The 16,219-nt window shown below is 37.4% G+C and overlaps 2 protein-coding genes across 3 annotated transcripts in view; both read right to left on the bottom strand.

Moving 5' to 3' along the window:
- Positions 1-5,220, bottom strand: part of ITM2C (integral membrane protein 2C) — a gene marked incomplete at its 5' end in the record, with an annotated part of 48,919 nt that extends 43,699 nt beyond the window's left edge. For both annotated transcript variants that reach the window (XR_014229030.1, XR_014229031.1), the window contains 2 exons: positions 3,709-3,827; positions 5,143-5,220. The remainder of the gene's footprint in view (positions 1-3,708; positions 3,828-5,142) is intronic.
- Positions 5,221-6,283: 1,063 nt separating this feature from the next.
- The window catches only part of CAB39 (calcium binding protein 39), a 44,262-nt gene continuing 34,326 nt past the window's right edge, over positions 6,284-16,219 (bottom strand). The window contains exons 4-9 of the mRNA XM_082319825.1: positions 15,953-16,071; positions 12,182-12,350; positions 11,351-11,410; positions 10,681-10,746; positions 9,678-9,821; positions 6,284-8,776 (exon numbers count right to left, since the gene is read on the bottom strand). Coding sequence (XP_082175951.1) covers positions 8,588-8,776; positions 9,678-9,821; positions 10,681-10,746; positions 11,351-11,410; positions 12,182-12,350; positions 15,953-16,071 — 747 coding nt within the window. The 3' untranslated portion in view covers positions 6,284-8,587. The remainder of the gene's footprint in view (positions 8,777-9,677; positions 9,822-10,680; positions 10,747-11,350; positions 11,411-12,181; positions 12,351-15,952; positions 16,072-16,219) is intronic.

Here is a 16,219-nt window from a genome sequence, read left to right as displayed (position 1 = left end):
GCAGGCTGAAGGACCTCACTCCAGCAAATCACTCCAGGCAGCATTATTTCCAGCAGCCTTCAAACAGCTCTACACTGTGCCAGAGGATAAGGTTGGAGAGGCGTGGAAATGTTGGCACAAAAAGCAGTTTCACTCAAGCAACAAACAACAGTGACAAGGGTATCATCACCCAGCACTCTCCAGGAGAGGCTGCAGGCCAGTCCTGAGAACAGCCTTCATTTCAGGCCATGAAGCCAGTTGTCTGGGCAATGTTTCGAGCTCGTTTGTCCCTTTGGTGTACCAATTCAAATGCTGTTCCACTTGCAACTGCCTTTTCTTGTCCTGAAAGTGCTAATGAGTAAGACAGTAGTGGAGGGAAACAGGGTCTGGCTGAGATATTTACCTTGCATGCAAATTGCAAGGGTCAGTCTGAACCTGGGCACTAGGGGCATCGATTAGTCCTTAAACCTGTCACTTCTGGTAGCAGCACAGCAAATCAAACTGTTGCAGCAGGAACAGTCTTTTTAGGACTAATGGACCGAGAGAATAGGAAATCAAAGATTTGATCTCTGCTGAGTTCAGAAGATTCTGTGCAGACAGCTGTCTAGTCACAGGACAACACAGACACCATTTGACTGTTTGGAGAGCAAGGTTCACCTGTAATAACACCCTGCCAGCTAGCTTGCGATCAGAAGGAGACTGTCCCAGCCACCTTCCTACAGCACACAACTAACAGGAAAGATTGCAAAAGCTCACTCACTGACAGAGCCCATCATTGACACCAGAAACCCAAATACAAGAGTTTATACAAACAGGGCAGCATTTTGAAAGCAGAGATAAAATACTGGCTGCTTTATAAATCAGTTACCAACTCCACGTATTTAGTGCCCCACATAGCTGTGTGTGGGTGTTGATAGCAGCTGGCTTCCTAGCATTACCTGGTCAACCAACCCCCATGCCAACCTGTGGCACCTCAACCATTAGCAAGATTCACCCTGGTCAAACTATGCTATTTGCTCCCACCCCTCTCCACGTCACCGTCAAAATTCTCGTGTGCCTAACACAGTGCTGTGAGCCACACATGTGCTGTACTCATGATCTACTCTTGCTTTGCCTATTCTCTATTTTCTAATGATATACAAATAGTGGCTTACGGGAAACCACGTTGCCTGCAGCAATGATACTGGATGATAAACTCTTTATGACTGGAGAAAAAATTATTAGACATAAATAACTCCACTTCTTACAGGAGATTCAGCAACTACAGAACATTTCCCAAGATATCCAAAAGAGCCCCTTGGAAAAAGGACAGAAAAGACAAATAGCAGGAACTGGAATGGAAGGGCAGTTCCCAAAAGAAGTGATTTGCCAAGAGGACTGGGATTTTGTAAGTAAACAATCTGACTTGGTAAGCGAGGGATTAACTAACAGAAAACAGAACTGCAGGAAATATCCTTTATGGGCTTGGAAGTTCAGAAGCAAGGAGTGGGAGCACCAGAAGAGAGAAAGAAGATTTACAAATCATCGTATCCCCAGACCAGAAACAGTTCAGCTCACGTGGCTGACTAACCACGGTTATCTGAGTCAGAGACAGGTAACACAAAACTGCTGTTCACACTGCAGTGCTGTGTTATGAGAATGCTGGCAGCTCAGCTGCAAAACTGTGTCTTTTCTGACCCTTTGCTTCACCGACTTACCTTGCTCTATGTTCTTCTCCTGAAGGTTTTTATCTAATGTGGAAGAAGTCTGTGGCATGAGGCACAGCCAGGTCAGCCAGGAGACTGCAGAAAGCTGACTCCACAGCAAGGGGCAGCTGTACCAGCAGCAGCGCCAACTGCCTCCTGCCCAGGAGCTGGCAGCAGAGCCTATACAGCTGGTGGAAACGAGCTGAAGCCACAAGCCACACAATAATATTTCACCTTGGGTGTTACCTGCCTAGCAGATGTTTTTCAAAACTAGATTGCGGTTTACTGCTCATTCTGAGAAGCCATCAGCCAACATAAATATCAATACGATTATTTGCAATTCCTAGGTTTTGCACATCTTTATTAGTAAAAGGAGGACTTTCTCTTCAGAACGGGGATGTCTAGAGCTGTCAATAACTCACTGTACTCATGAATTTAACCTACTTGCTTTTTCCCCGTATGAACCTTATACCAGAGCACACTATAAACTATAACACCACCTGTGCACAGCTGTCATGTGTTACTAATTACCAAAAGTGCAATGTGTAGTCAAGGGAAATTTAATTTACACCAGTCAAGGCTAAAAGAAAAAAACATAGCTCAGAAGAAACATTCAGCTAAAAGAAATGAACTCACAACTTAATGCTCTTTTAAAAGTTTCTGTACAAACGTTTAAATTACCCCATACTAGCTTTCAGTTTATTCTCATATCAAAGATATAAAGGGAAAACATTTTAAAATTGTAAAGTAGCAGTAAGGAATGAGGCATGTGCTTTCCCTGATACTTTAAAAATTTTATTTTTGTCACCATGCCTCCCCCCTTCCACCTGCAGGTTTCACCCAAACTGGGTGAATACCCAAGAGAAGGGAAGACTGGCATTAGGAACTGGAGAGCTGGACTCCAGCTTCCCAAATAACACCAAGAAGCAAGAATACTTTCAGCCACTGTCCATCATAGCTTTTTCACTCTTTGTTCTTTCTAAAATATGTGTTTCTTACATTAGATAAACTGAAGCCAAAATTCAAATCCTGTCTGTATAGTGTGTACCATATTACATGTATTGTACTCTGATGGCCTACAACCTAGCATGGCAAACCATTTCATCTCTTAAATTAAATAACAGATATTTACAAGCTATTTAGAACCTCCAATAATCTTACTCTTCTTTGTAGGTTTGTAACTGTTCCTGCTATGTTAGCTTTATCTGTGCTTTTTTCCTTCTAGAACATTGCTCTGATATGACTTAAAACTAAGATCCAACCCTAATCTGCATGTCTGTGCTTCGAAAGGGCTCCTCAAACATGAAGCACGTGCACCATCACAAAGTTACGTCTAGAGGCTTTCCCTACTGTTCTAATGGCCTGAAGAAACATTACAAAAACCTAGCTCTGTCAATACACTATTTTTGTTTGTGAGATTGTTCTCCTACTTCTTTAAGAAACAATTTCTAGGGCAAAAACGTTTTATGTAAAAATGTATTATTGCAAATCCTCAAATGCTGTTTTCATGTAATTGGATATTAGCTGGCATGACCCAGCACTCTATAATTCCAGAGACGGAAAAAGATGAGGAAATTCAGCTGCTGCAAGCTGTTTTACAGCCAGGTAAACCTTTGCGCCTTTTAGTCTCTCCAGACTGTATTTCTCAACCTGTCTAGATGCCTAGAAGCCTGCAATACAGTCTGATTTCTCTTAGTGACACATTTTCTTTTAATTCTGTACAATCTGTAGAGGCTATTAAAGAGCTGAGGCCAGACACTTGGCTTACTCACACCTCAGTGGTTTAAACACTGTACTACACATACTGGATGCCTTATTTAGATGCCCCGAATTATAGTTACGAAGGCTTATTTAATGTTAGAATACACAACATTCTTAAACTTGCCAAAACAGCCCTAAAAATCTATACAGCTTCTATTCTTGTTTTTTGCTCAAATTAAATGCAAACCTAATCCTCTCCTGCAAGTCTCTAAGTAACACTAAGCAATACTAAATTCAGTTCAACATCTGTTTTAATAATAGAACCTTGTTAAGCAACACTTACATTTTTATCACCCTGAGTTTCTTGATGGTGGGATGCGAGGCATTCCCAAAGGCTGCCACAAGAGGAAGAAACAACAACTGTAACGGGATCCTCCATGACAGCTCAGTATAAGGAATTTGCTGGGGAAGAAATGGAAAAAACCTACTGTTGATTTAATTTTAGGCAAGGAGAACGGACAACTCCAGTCGTAATCATTTATCTCAAATAGCACATACGTAGCTGTTTCAGTAGATATAAAAAGCAGCATATATATTTATCTTGTTTTTTCCAAACAGATCCACCCCCCCCAAAACATATCTAAACTATATCTTTATGTTACAGCACATTGTTTATCTTCCTTCACTCCAAACATGCCCTCTTGATCAATCCTTTAGTGTTACCATTATTAGGAACACGTAAGGCAATTTGGCTAACGTCACCTCCAGACGCGTGACACACTCCCTCAGTGGATGTCACCCTGCGTACCGGAGTTACGCTCAGCCCCACCGCAACGCAGCTGGAAAACTCTCCTGCTATAGATGGTGAGGAAACCTTTAGCATGACGGGTCCATTTATGAAAAGTGACAGAAAGCCAGTTCTGGCCAGGGCATTTCTGAGCAAGAAAACAAAATATCCTTACTTTTGTTGTGTAAACCAGGATCTCCAGTATGAGCCCTCTAAAAAAAGAGCTTGCCTTTATATTTTGCTGTGAATACAACACACTTACCAAAAATCTAATTATATGTTGGCCGTATAACTCAGGAGTTTGTGGTGGTGTTTTTTTTAAATATAGATAAGTCAACAGATATCTCTAAATGGGAAGCCAAACAGGTCTCTTCTCTCATGCAATAGCCAATTTCCTTCAAAGAATGCAATATATTGAAGTGTCCCTCTCCTCCCTCCTTTTAACTTCTTTGCATATTTTGATTTTTTTTGATATTTTGACCTGCCTCCAGTCATATGGGATTTAAACTGGATCTACCGAGGTACACTTGTAAATATAGATCACATACACTGGAAACAACTCTTCACAAGCTCAATGTGCTCAGATTAAGTTGAACACTATTTAAAGAAATACCATGCAAAAGAATAGGGTTATTTTTTCCTTATTATGATACTAACAATCAACTTAAATTACAATATGCTGAAAAGCTAAAAGAAACAGCGCTTAAAACAGCATTACAAAGACCAAAACCTTTGGAGAAAGGAGTATGGATATATCATGAAAAATAACCAAAACGATGACAGAAAATAAAGGTACTGCACCCAATGAGATGGCACCAGCTCAAGTAAACAGCCACGTAAGGGAAAGCAATACGGACAGGAAGATTATTCAACAAAGCAGCCAGCAAAGGTCTAGAATAAAGGAGGGAAAAAAGGGTAGCAGCAAAAGGAAAACCCATGAAGGTGCCTGTTAGGAATGGCTTGGCAGTCCACAAACAGAAGCAAACTTACTGAAAGCAACTTTGTCCATGACCTGCTCGCATGGGCTCTGAGGGCGACTCTTACTCCGGTTGCTAGATGGCAGCTCAGAAGGCAGGTCCTGCTGGTCAGCTCTGTAGGGAAAACAAATTTTAAGAAGTCAGTGCAACATCTCCTTTCATTTCCCATGCCTACTCCCACTAGGGCCGTTTCATCCAAACACCCAGTCAAGTACCCAACTTGACCACTCTTAATTAAAATTTGCAATTTGTTTGACTACAAGTATAAATTATTTCTTCCCCTTGTAACCTGTGATCTTACTGTCAAGTGAGGAAGAAAAATACTAACATTTTCTATAAGGGCTCAAACAGGTATAGCCCTGAGTGGGAGGCTATAAAAGGCCAAATATTTTTGTCTGCAAGGTAAGTATGTTCCTGGCAGGAAACCAGATTTTTCAGTAATTTTGCTAAACAAAACCATCTGAACAATCTGCATCAAAACCTCCTGAATGGTTTGGTTTTTTTAGTGTAACACAACTCCCATGATGTTTGCTACCCTCCATAACTTGGGGTATTACCTGTGAAAAACGGACAGAGCCAGACAGCTTCAAAGGCAATGAGACCACAGGATTTCCTAAGGAAAGAGTAAACCAATTACACACTCTTTTGGCTCCTGAAATTTAGAGAGAAGGGCCAAAAATTACTGAAGACTCACTTCCACTAATCCTATCAGGTCCTGTCTCTAGATGTGATGCAGGAAACAGCATCTCCTCTCTGCCCTTGGTCATGCAAAAAAGGAACAAAATCAGCAAATAATGCTACAAATAGGCAAGAGAGACTACCAACAATTAATTAAAATTGATTATATCTCTAATACAGCACTTTGTCTTAATTCCTTAAGAATGTTTTTGCAAGGTAGAGTTTTTCATGACTTAAAATTATTTCACATTTAAAAGGGAGAAAGCTGAACCCCTCTAAGGCAATAAAGGAGAACAGACACACATCCACAAGAAAACTCATCCTCTTCAGTAACACAGTAAAGAACACACGTTTTTCTTCAAAATTTTATTTCAATTTAAATTACGGGGCCAGCCAGATTTTTTGGATAAGAAATGCATTTTCCTCAGGAGAAATGAAATGCTACCACAGAAGTAGAATTACAACTGTATACATCTCTTATTTAAAAAAAAAAAAAAAAAAAAAAAAAAAAAAAAAGCAAAATCAAGAACCGCTCACATTTAAATAACTTTTAGTAATACCCTTAAGCCTTCAAGCAGATAAGAAACCACTTCCAGAACAATAGGTTTTTAATACAAAGAGCACATCAAATGAGCTTTAATTTAAATACAACTTCTTTTCGAGAGCCAACATTCAAATGTTTCCACGTATTAAAAAAGTCACCATAGCCATTGTTTCCAAGGCCTAATATAGAGTAACCTCTATCCCAGTCCAAATGTTTTCACTTCTTTACATATATAAATCTTTAGCACATCTACATTTTTCTAAAGAGGAAGCCTTATATGTTATGGTGAGTAACTTGGCAAATAATGTTTTCCTCCACTCAGCTATGATAAACCAAAATATAATAGACTGTTAGTACTGAACTATAATACCACCTCATGGCCAATTCTGCCTGCCTGTGTAAGTGATCTTCAGTAAGAGTACGCTATTTTCTTTCCTGTAGGCAAAATGAATCGGTTTGCAAAGGACACATTAAGAACCTTTAAAAGACCAATTATAACGTTAAGAGCAATTTTAAACAACTGAGTGAAAACACTCAGTTTTCTGGAGCTGACTGACTTCCTGGTGAAGGCTTTCAAATCAGCTTAAACATCACTTAGGAGTTTCATCTTGCTGATTGCACAATATTTTAACTAGGAAGAGGACAGGAAGCAACAAACATTTTCCATAGCATTCTCAATCAGACTCAGCCATGCAGAATTTGAACTTTCAGACTCCAATCCGTAAGTTTGCTTGGTTGTGATCTTAGCGTTACTATATGATGGATAGATACAATTTTAATAACATCATTTAGCTATACTTAGTAGATTCCTTTTGTATGGTCACAGTAACAAAAACATGGTGCAAAATCAGTTGGTTTTTTTGTTTTTATAAATACTGATAGTTTGCAGCATTAAAGAACAAAAATCAACAAAATTAAATCATTTTGTTACACTAGGACATCTATGAAATTGTTTCTTGAAGTTGGAGGGAATTAAATCATTCACTTTCACAACTACTGTACTGAGTTATTTACTGTAAGAAAGAAATGATGCACTGCAGGCTCCCCAGAAGTAAGAGGATTCAATATTAATTTAGCATAATCTTTGCCATTTGCAGAGCTGGTGAGCACAATGCTAGTTTAATTGAATAAGGCCAATATTATCCAGTAAGAATGTAGTATAAAGGGTTCCAGTTCTCTATTTCAGCCTACCCTAATTGATGGCACCCCATTAGATAAGTGAATACAAAGAATTTGTTTGGGTTTTTTTTTTTCCTTTTAATGCTGCAGTACTTAAGATTGTTAAATCAGCATTTCCATGTGATCTGAGTATTCAATTACATATGAGCATTCATTTTGCAAAACTCAATATTAGGTAATAGTTACAGACTAATACAATAACATTCCTCTGCTGTACAAATTAAATCATATTTTAAAGAAATGAGCAGCCTAGGAGTTATATACAAAAGAAACCAGCAAGCATTGTTGAAATGAAATGCAAAATGTCACTGCTAGGTCTACTGTCTGAAATACCTTTAAAGTAAAATTAACAAAAACCCTTAGAACATATTTCCAAGTTTACAAGTCAATTCTCAGAAAAATCAAATCATGTCAAAAAAAAAAATTCTATAAAGCAGTGAAAGGCATATATACATTTTCCTTATGAACCTTGAGATTTCACTCTTTTAAAAGTCGCTAAGTTTCAATATCAGTTTATTTGCAAGACAACTGTTTATCCCAATAAGCTCACATCTTAGATACATTTCCCCTTTGATTACAAATAAAGCACTGCGCATTTTTTTTTTTTTAATCAAGGCATATAATCTTATGCTATGGTGCCAGGTACGCACAGGTCACATTGTGCTCATATCTCAAACAAGGTAAGTGCAAACATACAGATTTATTCAGATTTGCAAGCATGCAACCTGTTAACTACATTAATACCTTCTCTCCTAAACCAAACTAGTATCTATATGTTTGCTTTCACGAACCTAGAATCTTTCTTTTCAGGACTCCTAAAACAAGCAGTGTCTTTGAATTCTGAAATGACACAAATATCAAGAAAGTCCACATTGTGCAAGAAAGCAGCAGCTATGTTTTTCAACTTGGACTAAAAAAGAAAAGAGAAAAACAAAAACCGTTCACTGAACAGCAGATTAGCAGTAATGTTCCTCATGAATCGATAAGAGTGCCTGATGCTGAATATCTAACAGCAAATGCTGAATTTGGGTTTAATATTTTAAGGGTTTATTGGAGATTAAGCTTCTTGCTGTGCTGGTCTCTTCAAATCCCTGATCTGTTTAACTAAATAGGTCTTCTCATCATTAAATTGTTCATCCTCGGTCCTGTCATTCTGAAACTTGCTGAGGAACTCAATAAGTTTGGTCTGGTTCTTTAGAAGGATGTCTAATATAGGCTGTGTCTTGTTAGGATTGGCTACAAACACCTGCAAGAAAATAAAAGGCATTTAGCATAACAGTAGGAAACAGAAGGCTATGTTAAAAAACAAACCTAGCCAACAAAACAGCGATGACAACAACTTAAGGTGACATTTTAATTATTCCATATTCCAGTATCTCTACAGAAAAAATTATGGAGTAAATGCAAGTTCTAAAACAAAACAAAACAAACAAAAAAAAAAAAGGAGTAATTTTATTTTATTAGAATAGAAGCTGAACACCAGTACCAAAGGAAATTCAATTTGTGGGAGGTGATCAGCCACTACACCCTCTGCAGAAACCACTGAACACACCTCACGGATAAATTCTATAGCAAATGCATGGTTTCATACTATACACAGCATCAGATGGGTATCTTAAAGTTCACTGAAAGCTTTTATATGTCAAACTGTATCTCCAAGCTCTTAGCTATTTGCTTGTCTGCTGCAGAGTCAGAAGGTATCTGTTACAATGTGCAAACTACAATTTAGGCTTTGAAATGTAGGTGACGACTAAAATACTGCTATCCTTCATAGATCATGCAGCATGATGAGAACACTTTTGAACTCCAAGATGCTTCATGATTTCACATGAAATCATGCATTCCTCCTTATCTTTACTGCATTTCACCTTTCTTAATTCCAGATTTTTCTAAGAGAGATTACAGTGACAATCATATGAAAGTCCCTAAGTGGTTTCTCAACAATTTTCAAAAGATAAAAAAAATAGCTGTTTGTAAAGATGGATCATAATAAAGACAAACATTAGCTCTCTCTTTATTTAACCACTTAGTAGACATTAAGATAAGCTTCGTTTAGGCTCAGCTAAGTAGTTTACTCAACTAAACAACTTCTGGTGGGGTTCTTTTGTTGTTTGTTTAACTGTGTTGGGTTTTTTTTTCAAACATACCTTAAACACATGAAAGGCCTCAAACTGAATGTTACGACTCTTGTCTCGTAGAAGGTTCATCATTAGCTTGAGATTTTCAGGTTTACTGATGTACTTCGTCATAATTGAGAAGTTGTGCCTGTCCAATAACAATTCACCAAGAAGCTAAAAGTGGAAAACAAGCCCAAATGAAAAAATGACTGACACCGGACGTAAGAAACAACTTTTTCATAAGTGCTTTCAAACACACTGAGTAGTTGACACCAGTCTGTAAATATACCAACAATAGAACTCAAATGCCCTTAATTTCTAAGTGCAGGGTGCATTTTCCTCTTATTTCGATGATGCAGTTTCTCTTTTTTCTCACAAGTGAAAAAAAATCACCTTTTGTTCCCCCCTTATTATGAATTGGAATTGAAAGAAAAGTCTTTTACATTCCTTTTCCCCATGATTTCTTTTTTTTTCATTTATACAGAAGCTATACATCATCAATAAGAATGTGGTTTTAAAAGACAAAAAACCCCAAACAAACAAACAAAAAGAGTTAGTATTTCAAATGAGAAATATTTACACTTCTTTTACTACCTTCTTTGTCCAGAAGGGAGTAAAAGGATATTCCCCACAAGTACCACCCTTGCTACAAGTTATGTATTATATTTACATTCACTATTTCTGACCTACTTGAATGTAAGATTAGTATTGCTCTAGTCACACCATGTGAATCTTTATTATGTTATTTAAATGTGTCCAGATTTGTTGAAGAAAAAAACCAAACAAAAATAAACATATTTGCATATAGCCATTTCTGCACAGGGAGAGAAATGACTTGGTGTGTGCTGGACACTAAATAATGGAAGGACTGGACTAAAGAAAACTAGCTGATCCCAAGAATTAAAACGTATGAAAAATTAAAATAAACACTATCCAAGGCAGTTACTGAAGCCATTTCAATTAAAGTCAACCCACCCTGAAATTAAATTAATTCTCTAACTTTGCATTTAAGAAGAAAATAAAATTGCCTTACCTTAAGTGACTGTCTCTTTGTCACATAATTTTCCGAATGAAGTAACTTCTCATATTCACTGAAGAACTAAACACAGAATAAAGAGGAGGGTTAAGACCTTTCCAAGTGTCATACGCACTCTTCTTCCAAATGATTATAACAAACTGGAGGAGATGCAAATTCATAACAAAAATGTAAACAAAATCTGAAATCTCAGTAGGTTCCTGTAAGTCACTACCGTTTAAACATTGTATACGCTTTAAAAAAAATATATACTCTCTTAGGAGCCTTTGAATGCTTAGATTGCAATGTGGTGGAAGAAGTTATCTCATTATTTCTTAAACTATAATAGTTTCTGGTACTGAACACTGTTCATTAATTTTTGTTTGTTATGGGTTAATACAGACAAAAGAGAAAGACAAGGAAAGGGTTCCCTCTAGCGGAAAAATCCGATCTAGTTTTCACAGAACTAGATTTCTGCTGCCTTCTCTTGTTTTTACACCTTTCTACATTCAACAATAAGGTCTTGATTTTAATTCTACTGCTTGGCAGAAATTACTGTAATTTCAATTGGTTTAATATTGTATGTAAATTTCCAAAAACAAAGCTAAACAAGGAATGAAAATACTGACTTATTCAAATAAGATACACAGGACTAGAAAATTCTGAATATTAAAACGTATCTGCTCACCCTATCATAATGTTGTTCCAAAAATTCTGCACTTAGCAGCTTGTGTCTTGTAAGCAAATCCTGTAAAAGAGCAAAAACCCAATATTTTCACTAAAATATTTAAACAGTACATATACATTCTCATTAAACAGCAAGCATACATAAGACATCCAACAGAAAAGTTTGCTATTTCATTAAACAAAGAAATTTAGCACATGAATGCAGTTACCTGGACATTGCTAAGGCTCTTGGTATCACTTAGGAAAGGTCTGCTATGTGTTATGTTTATTCACATAATAAATAAATAGCCTGTAAATAGCCTGTGGAATTATCACTGAAGAATGCCATTTATGGATCAAGGCTATGCTCTGCACAGAACTATACACAATCAAGGTTAAGACCCACTATTTAATACTGATCAGTATTATGCTTATAGTATTAATAACTGATTGTTTTAGGACAAAAAAAAAAAAATTCCCCAGACAAAGCATCAGCATCAAATATACTCAGGTTCATAATGGAATGAAAAGGAGTTTGCTCACTTGAAGAGCTGGAAACACAGATTTAAAAGCCCCTGGCATGGAAGTGCACATATATTCAGCTAACATATGATAGTTTAAATCTTGCTTTCTAGAATAAAAGTTATCAGGAACATAGTGTACATATATTTAAAGGAATGTCTCATGTTCTAAGAAATAAGGAACAACAGTGTCCAGCTTACCCATCTGCATCACACCTTTTTTTTTTTCCTTCTGCCTAGGCTTGTTTTGCCCAAGAATGTAACATACAATGTCTGGGTTCACACAGCAGAGAACTACAGAAATAATAATTCAAATGTTGTATGTAAATTACCTTGAATGTGGCAAATGCATCTGAAGCAATGTCAAATGTTGACATTTCCACGTATCTGAAGAAATCATAGAATTGTTCTGACCACAAGATTATTTTAGCAAGTGGTTCATGCCTGATGCATTCTCTAAGCATTATTCCACAATTTAGAGCGATTTCTGGAGATTCGTACCTATTTAAAAAAAAAAAAAAAAAAAAAAAAACAAAACAAAACAAAAAAAAACCAACAAAAAAACACACCAACAAAGATGCTTTATAAATACTTTCACAAGTTAGTGCTGCAGTACCACACCGCTAATTACAGTTTTCAGTGCTATCAAATAAACAAAAATTCAAAAAATTAGAGGTACTTATTTCTGCATTAAACTCCACTTTTAAATACCTCTACGAAATATTACTGAAATCATTACCAGTTAAATGCCAAATTATAGCCAATACAAATGACTTTCACAAACTGAGAAACAAGACTAAATAAAAATATTTTCTTCATACTCAGAATCAGTTTTCTTTTTTCATATTGCTGGGATTGCAGACATCTGGAAAAGCAGTAAGTGATTTCTGTCTTGAAAGCTGTTTGCTTAAATATGACAGCAATTTACATAAACTATCCATAATATGAGCATGAAGGGTTAATAATACTGGACATGAATTCATGCCTCCTGTTTCATTAAACCATTTTTCAGCATCACTGCCCACTCTATACATCACAGGCTTCGAGCCTGAAATGCTGGCAACAGTGTCTTCTGATTTTAAGGACAATATTGAACACCTTCTCTGTGCCTCAGTCTTTATTGCCTCTAGCAAAGTATCCACACCTTCTTACAAGAGACCTCTGGAACGTGTCCATCACTGATTTGATGGAAGTCATGAAGCCATCCCTGATAGCTTAATTGTCGCTACACTTTCTTGGCAGGCTTTCTTGCTCAAATACTACGGGGTTCTCTCTACTGATTTTAGCATATGCCAACAGCAGCTGCCAAAATCTCACAACAGCATGTTTAAGACACGTTTGATAGAAATATACCGTTATACTTGTTACTAGCTCCTTGTTTTCCCAAGCAAGCTAATAGTAGGACCCTGGAAGAAGATGGGACTGCCTTTCCAAACCAAGAACTCATCCTAGCATGTTGCAATATATGCTATCCCAGTCTACAGAAAAGTTATGTCTGTTGTTCCTACCTGGTCCTGGTGCAGTCAAAGCTTTTTATACACCTTCCTGCCTCCCACCTAAAGAATCCTTCATCCTATACCACTGGAAGCCAATTTAAATTCACCAGAATAATTCAGGAGCAAAGTATCATTGTGCATACTAAGCACTAACTACATTACCATACAAAAACATTTTCTTGTGAACTAATTTTCATGTTAAATCCTGCAGTGCTTTCCTGTCATGGAGATTTGAAAATCTACTGAACTTTTTGCAACTCACTCCATAGTTTAAATTTACATAAATTTGACTCAGTTGGATACAGATGTAACATTTAAGTCATTAAAGCTAACTAAATGCCCATTTCAAACATACTGACTTATGAATATGTGTTTCAACAATTCCTGTCAAAATAATGCTCTCTGAGGAGTGACAAGACAGACTAAAAATTAGGACAAACGTGTTACAGCCCTCATTCAGTCACATATCAATGAGAGCATGCTGAGAATGTAGCTTCATCTCTCTGCACCTCTAATGTCTTTGCCTTATTTTGTAAATTATTTTGAAGAAGTACTGAATCAATATTTTCTTTTGTGTTATGCCACAATTAATAATCCTTTTGTCCCACTAACATTTAAATCTCGCTTCCCCCCAAAATCAGGGCTGTAATGTGAGGGGAGGAGGGGGCAGGGGGGGAACAACAACAAAGCACTTCTGGCAGACAAGTGTACATCTTACATGCGTATGAATTGAAGAAAATATTCCATACCGCTTCTGGTGCTAAACCTTTGGAGTCAGCATGAAACTAAAAGATGTAAAACTCATGCTTTCTCCACAGAGGAAGTGTCTTGTATGATCCATTTTCCAGTGGCTTACACAAATGGCCACGATGAGGTAAACATAGAGATATTACAATAAAATAGCCTAATACGCCATGTATGTGGCAGGTTAGTTGGCATCTCTAATTACTACTATGAACTAGGAGGGAAAAGAAAGAACACAATAAAGCTTCCTGTTTAAACGCTGAAAATATACTTGATTATCCTCACATCTCAGTGCTACCAACATAACACAGGCAAGTACCTCACTGAGAAGCGTGGCCTTTTCATAGAATCATTAAGGTTGGAAAAGACCTCTGAGATCATCGAGTACAACCATTAACCTATCTGCCAGGTCCACCTCTAAACCATGTCCCTAAGCACCACATCCGCACGTTTTTTGAACGCTTCCAGGGACTGTGATTGCACCACTTCCCTGGGCAGCCTGTTCCAATGCCTAACCACTCTCTCCATGAGGAAATCTTTCCTAATATCTAATCTAAACCTCCCCTGGCACAACTTGAGGCCATTTCCTCTCATCCTGCTGCTTGTTACTTGGCAGAAGAGACCAACTCCCACCTCGCTACAGCCTCCTTTCAGGTAGTTGTAGAGAGCAATAAGGTCTCCCCTCAGCCTCCTCTTCTCCAGGCTAAACAACCCCAGCTCCCTCAGCCGCCCCTCCTAAGACTTGTGCTCTAGACCCTTCACCAGCTTCGTTGCCCTCCTCTGGACACGCTCCAGCACCTCGATGTCCTTCTTGTAGTGGGGGGCCCAAAACTGAACACAGTACTCGAGGTGCGGCCTCACCAGTGCCGAGTACGGGGGCACTATCACCTCCCTGGTCCTGCTGGCCACACTATTCCTGATACAAACATATATCCTCTAGCTGTCCCAGTAGGTGGAATAAGTACTCATCAACTGCAGTAAGCTTAACCAGCAGCTTTAACACAAATTATAAAATGAGCACTTGAAATAGCTGCATTTTTAAAAATAGTTTATTAATATTTGATGAACGCTTCTATCCCAAAATAACACATTGGAATTGCAATTTTCAGAACCTTCTTAATTAATGTTATTAGTAATGTGAGCGATTCTTTTTAAATGGAGAGAGCACATTTTCAATTTTTTTTTAAATCTTATTTTAACATGAAAATGTTAGTAACACCTTTCTGCTTTCATGTTTGAGATCCACAGCTCTACATGTGCAACCACGTATTTAGTATGGAATGATCCTCCAATATCCAGCACACCAGATAATACAAGAATAGAGGCAGAAACAGCCGTCTGGCATGCACCGTACGCCCCAAATCATTCTTTGTTTGGTCAAGTTTGAGTTGGCGCATTTGTGTCACTACAGGAATATAAATCACTATGAATAAAACGTCTAAGACCAAACTAAAACTAGGGGATAGGACAGAAAACTAGACATGACAGTGGTTAAAGGAAAAAAACAACAGCCTTTAACTCTTGATGGGAGAGTAAGTTCACAAGGAAATAGTTTAAATAGGATCAAATAGTATTCGGAAAGGAAAATGTCTGCAATACCCCAGTAAGAATATTTTAGGTTACTAACAGTTCTCAATTTTCAGTCATATTTCATGCAAAAGTATATTTTTGGTGGTTTATTACTCAAATTTTCCTTTACTTAGAGGAATTACAGGCCCCAAGACAAAAAAAAAAAAAAAATTTTTTAAAAAGTCAAGCATACTGCAAAGGAAGAAAAAACATTTCAGAACTCACTGCTTCTCCATGAATTTAAAAACTTCTTACTTCATGTAAAAGCATATTTATGCTTCACAGTGTACATACCCTTTTAATAGCATGAACAATATATTCTGTTGAGTGCAGATGTATTCAACTGTGGGAGTTCTTGTACCAATCTGCCTTCTGAGAATGTTGTTGAAAATTTGCGCAACATCTTTTTTGCCCTGTCAAAAATATTAGCAGTTAAACACGTAACATTCAAGTCCACTAGGCAAGTAACAATTAAACATTATCATCATCTCCTGCATTCATAATGTGTGAGTTCTGCAGTTCAGTCAGCCTCTGTCCTCTGATCTTGAACAGATCAAATAT

This window comes from Platalea leucorodia (genome assembly GCF_965183815.1).
Source record: "Platalea leucorodia genome assembly, chromosome: 8".
Taxonomy (NCBI): Eukaryota; Metazoa; Chordata; class Aves; order Pelecaniformes; family Threskiornithidae; genus Platalea; species Platalea leucorodia.
Note: the sequence above shows the minus strand (reverse complement) of the source record. Positions and strands in the feature narration are given on the sequence as shown.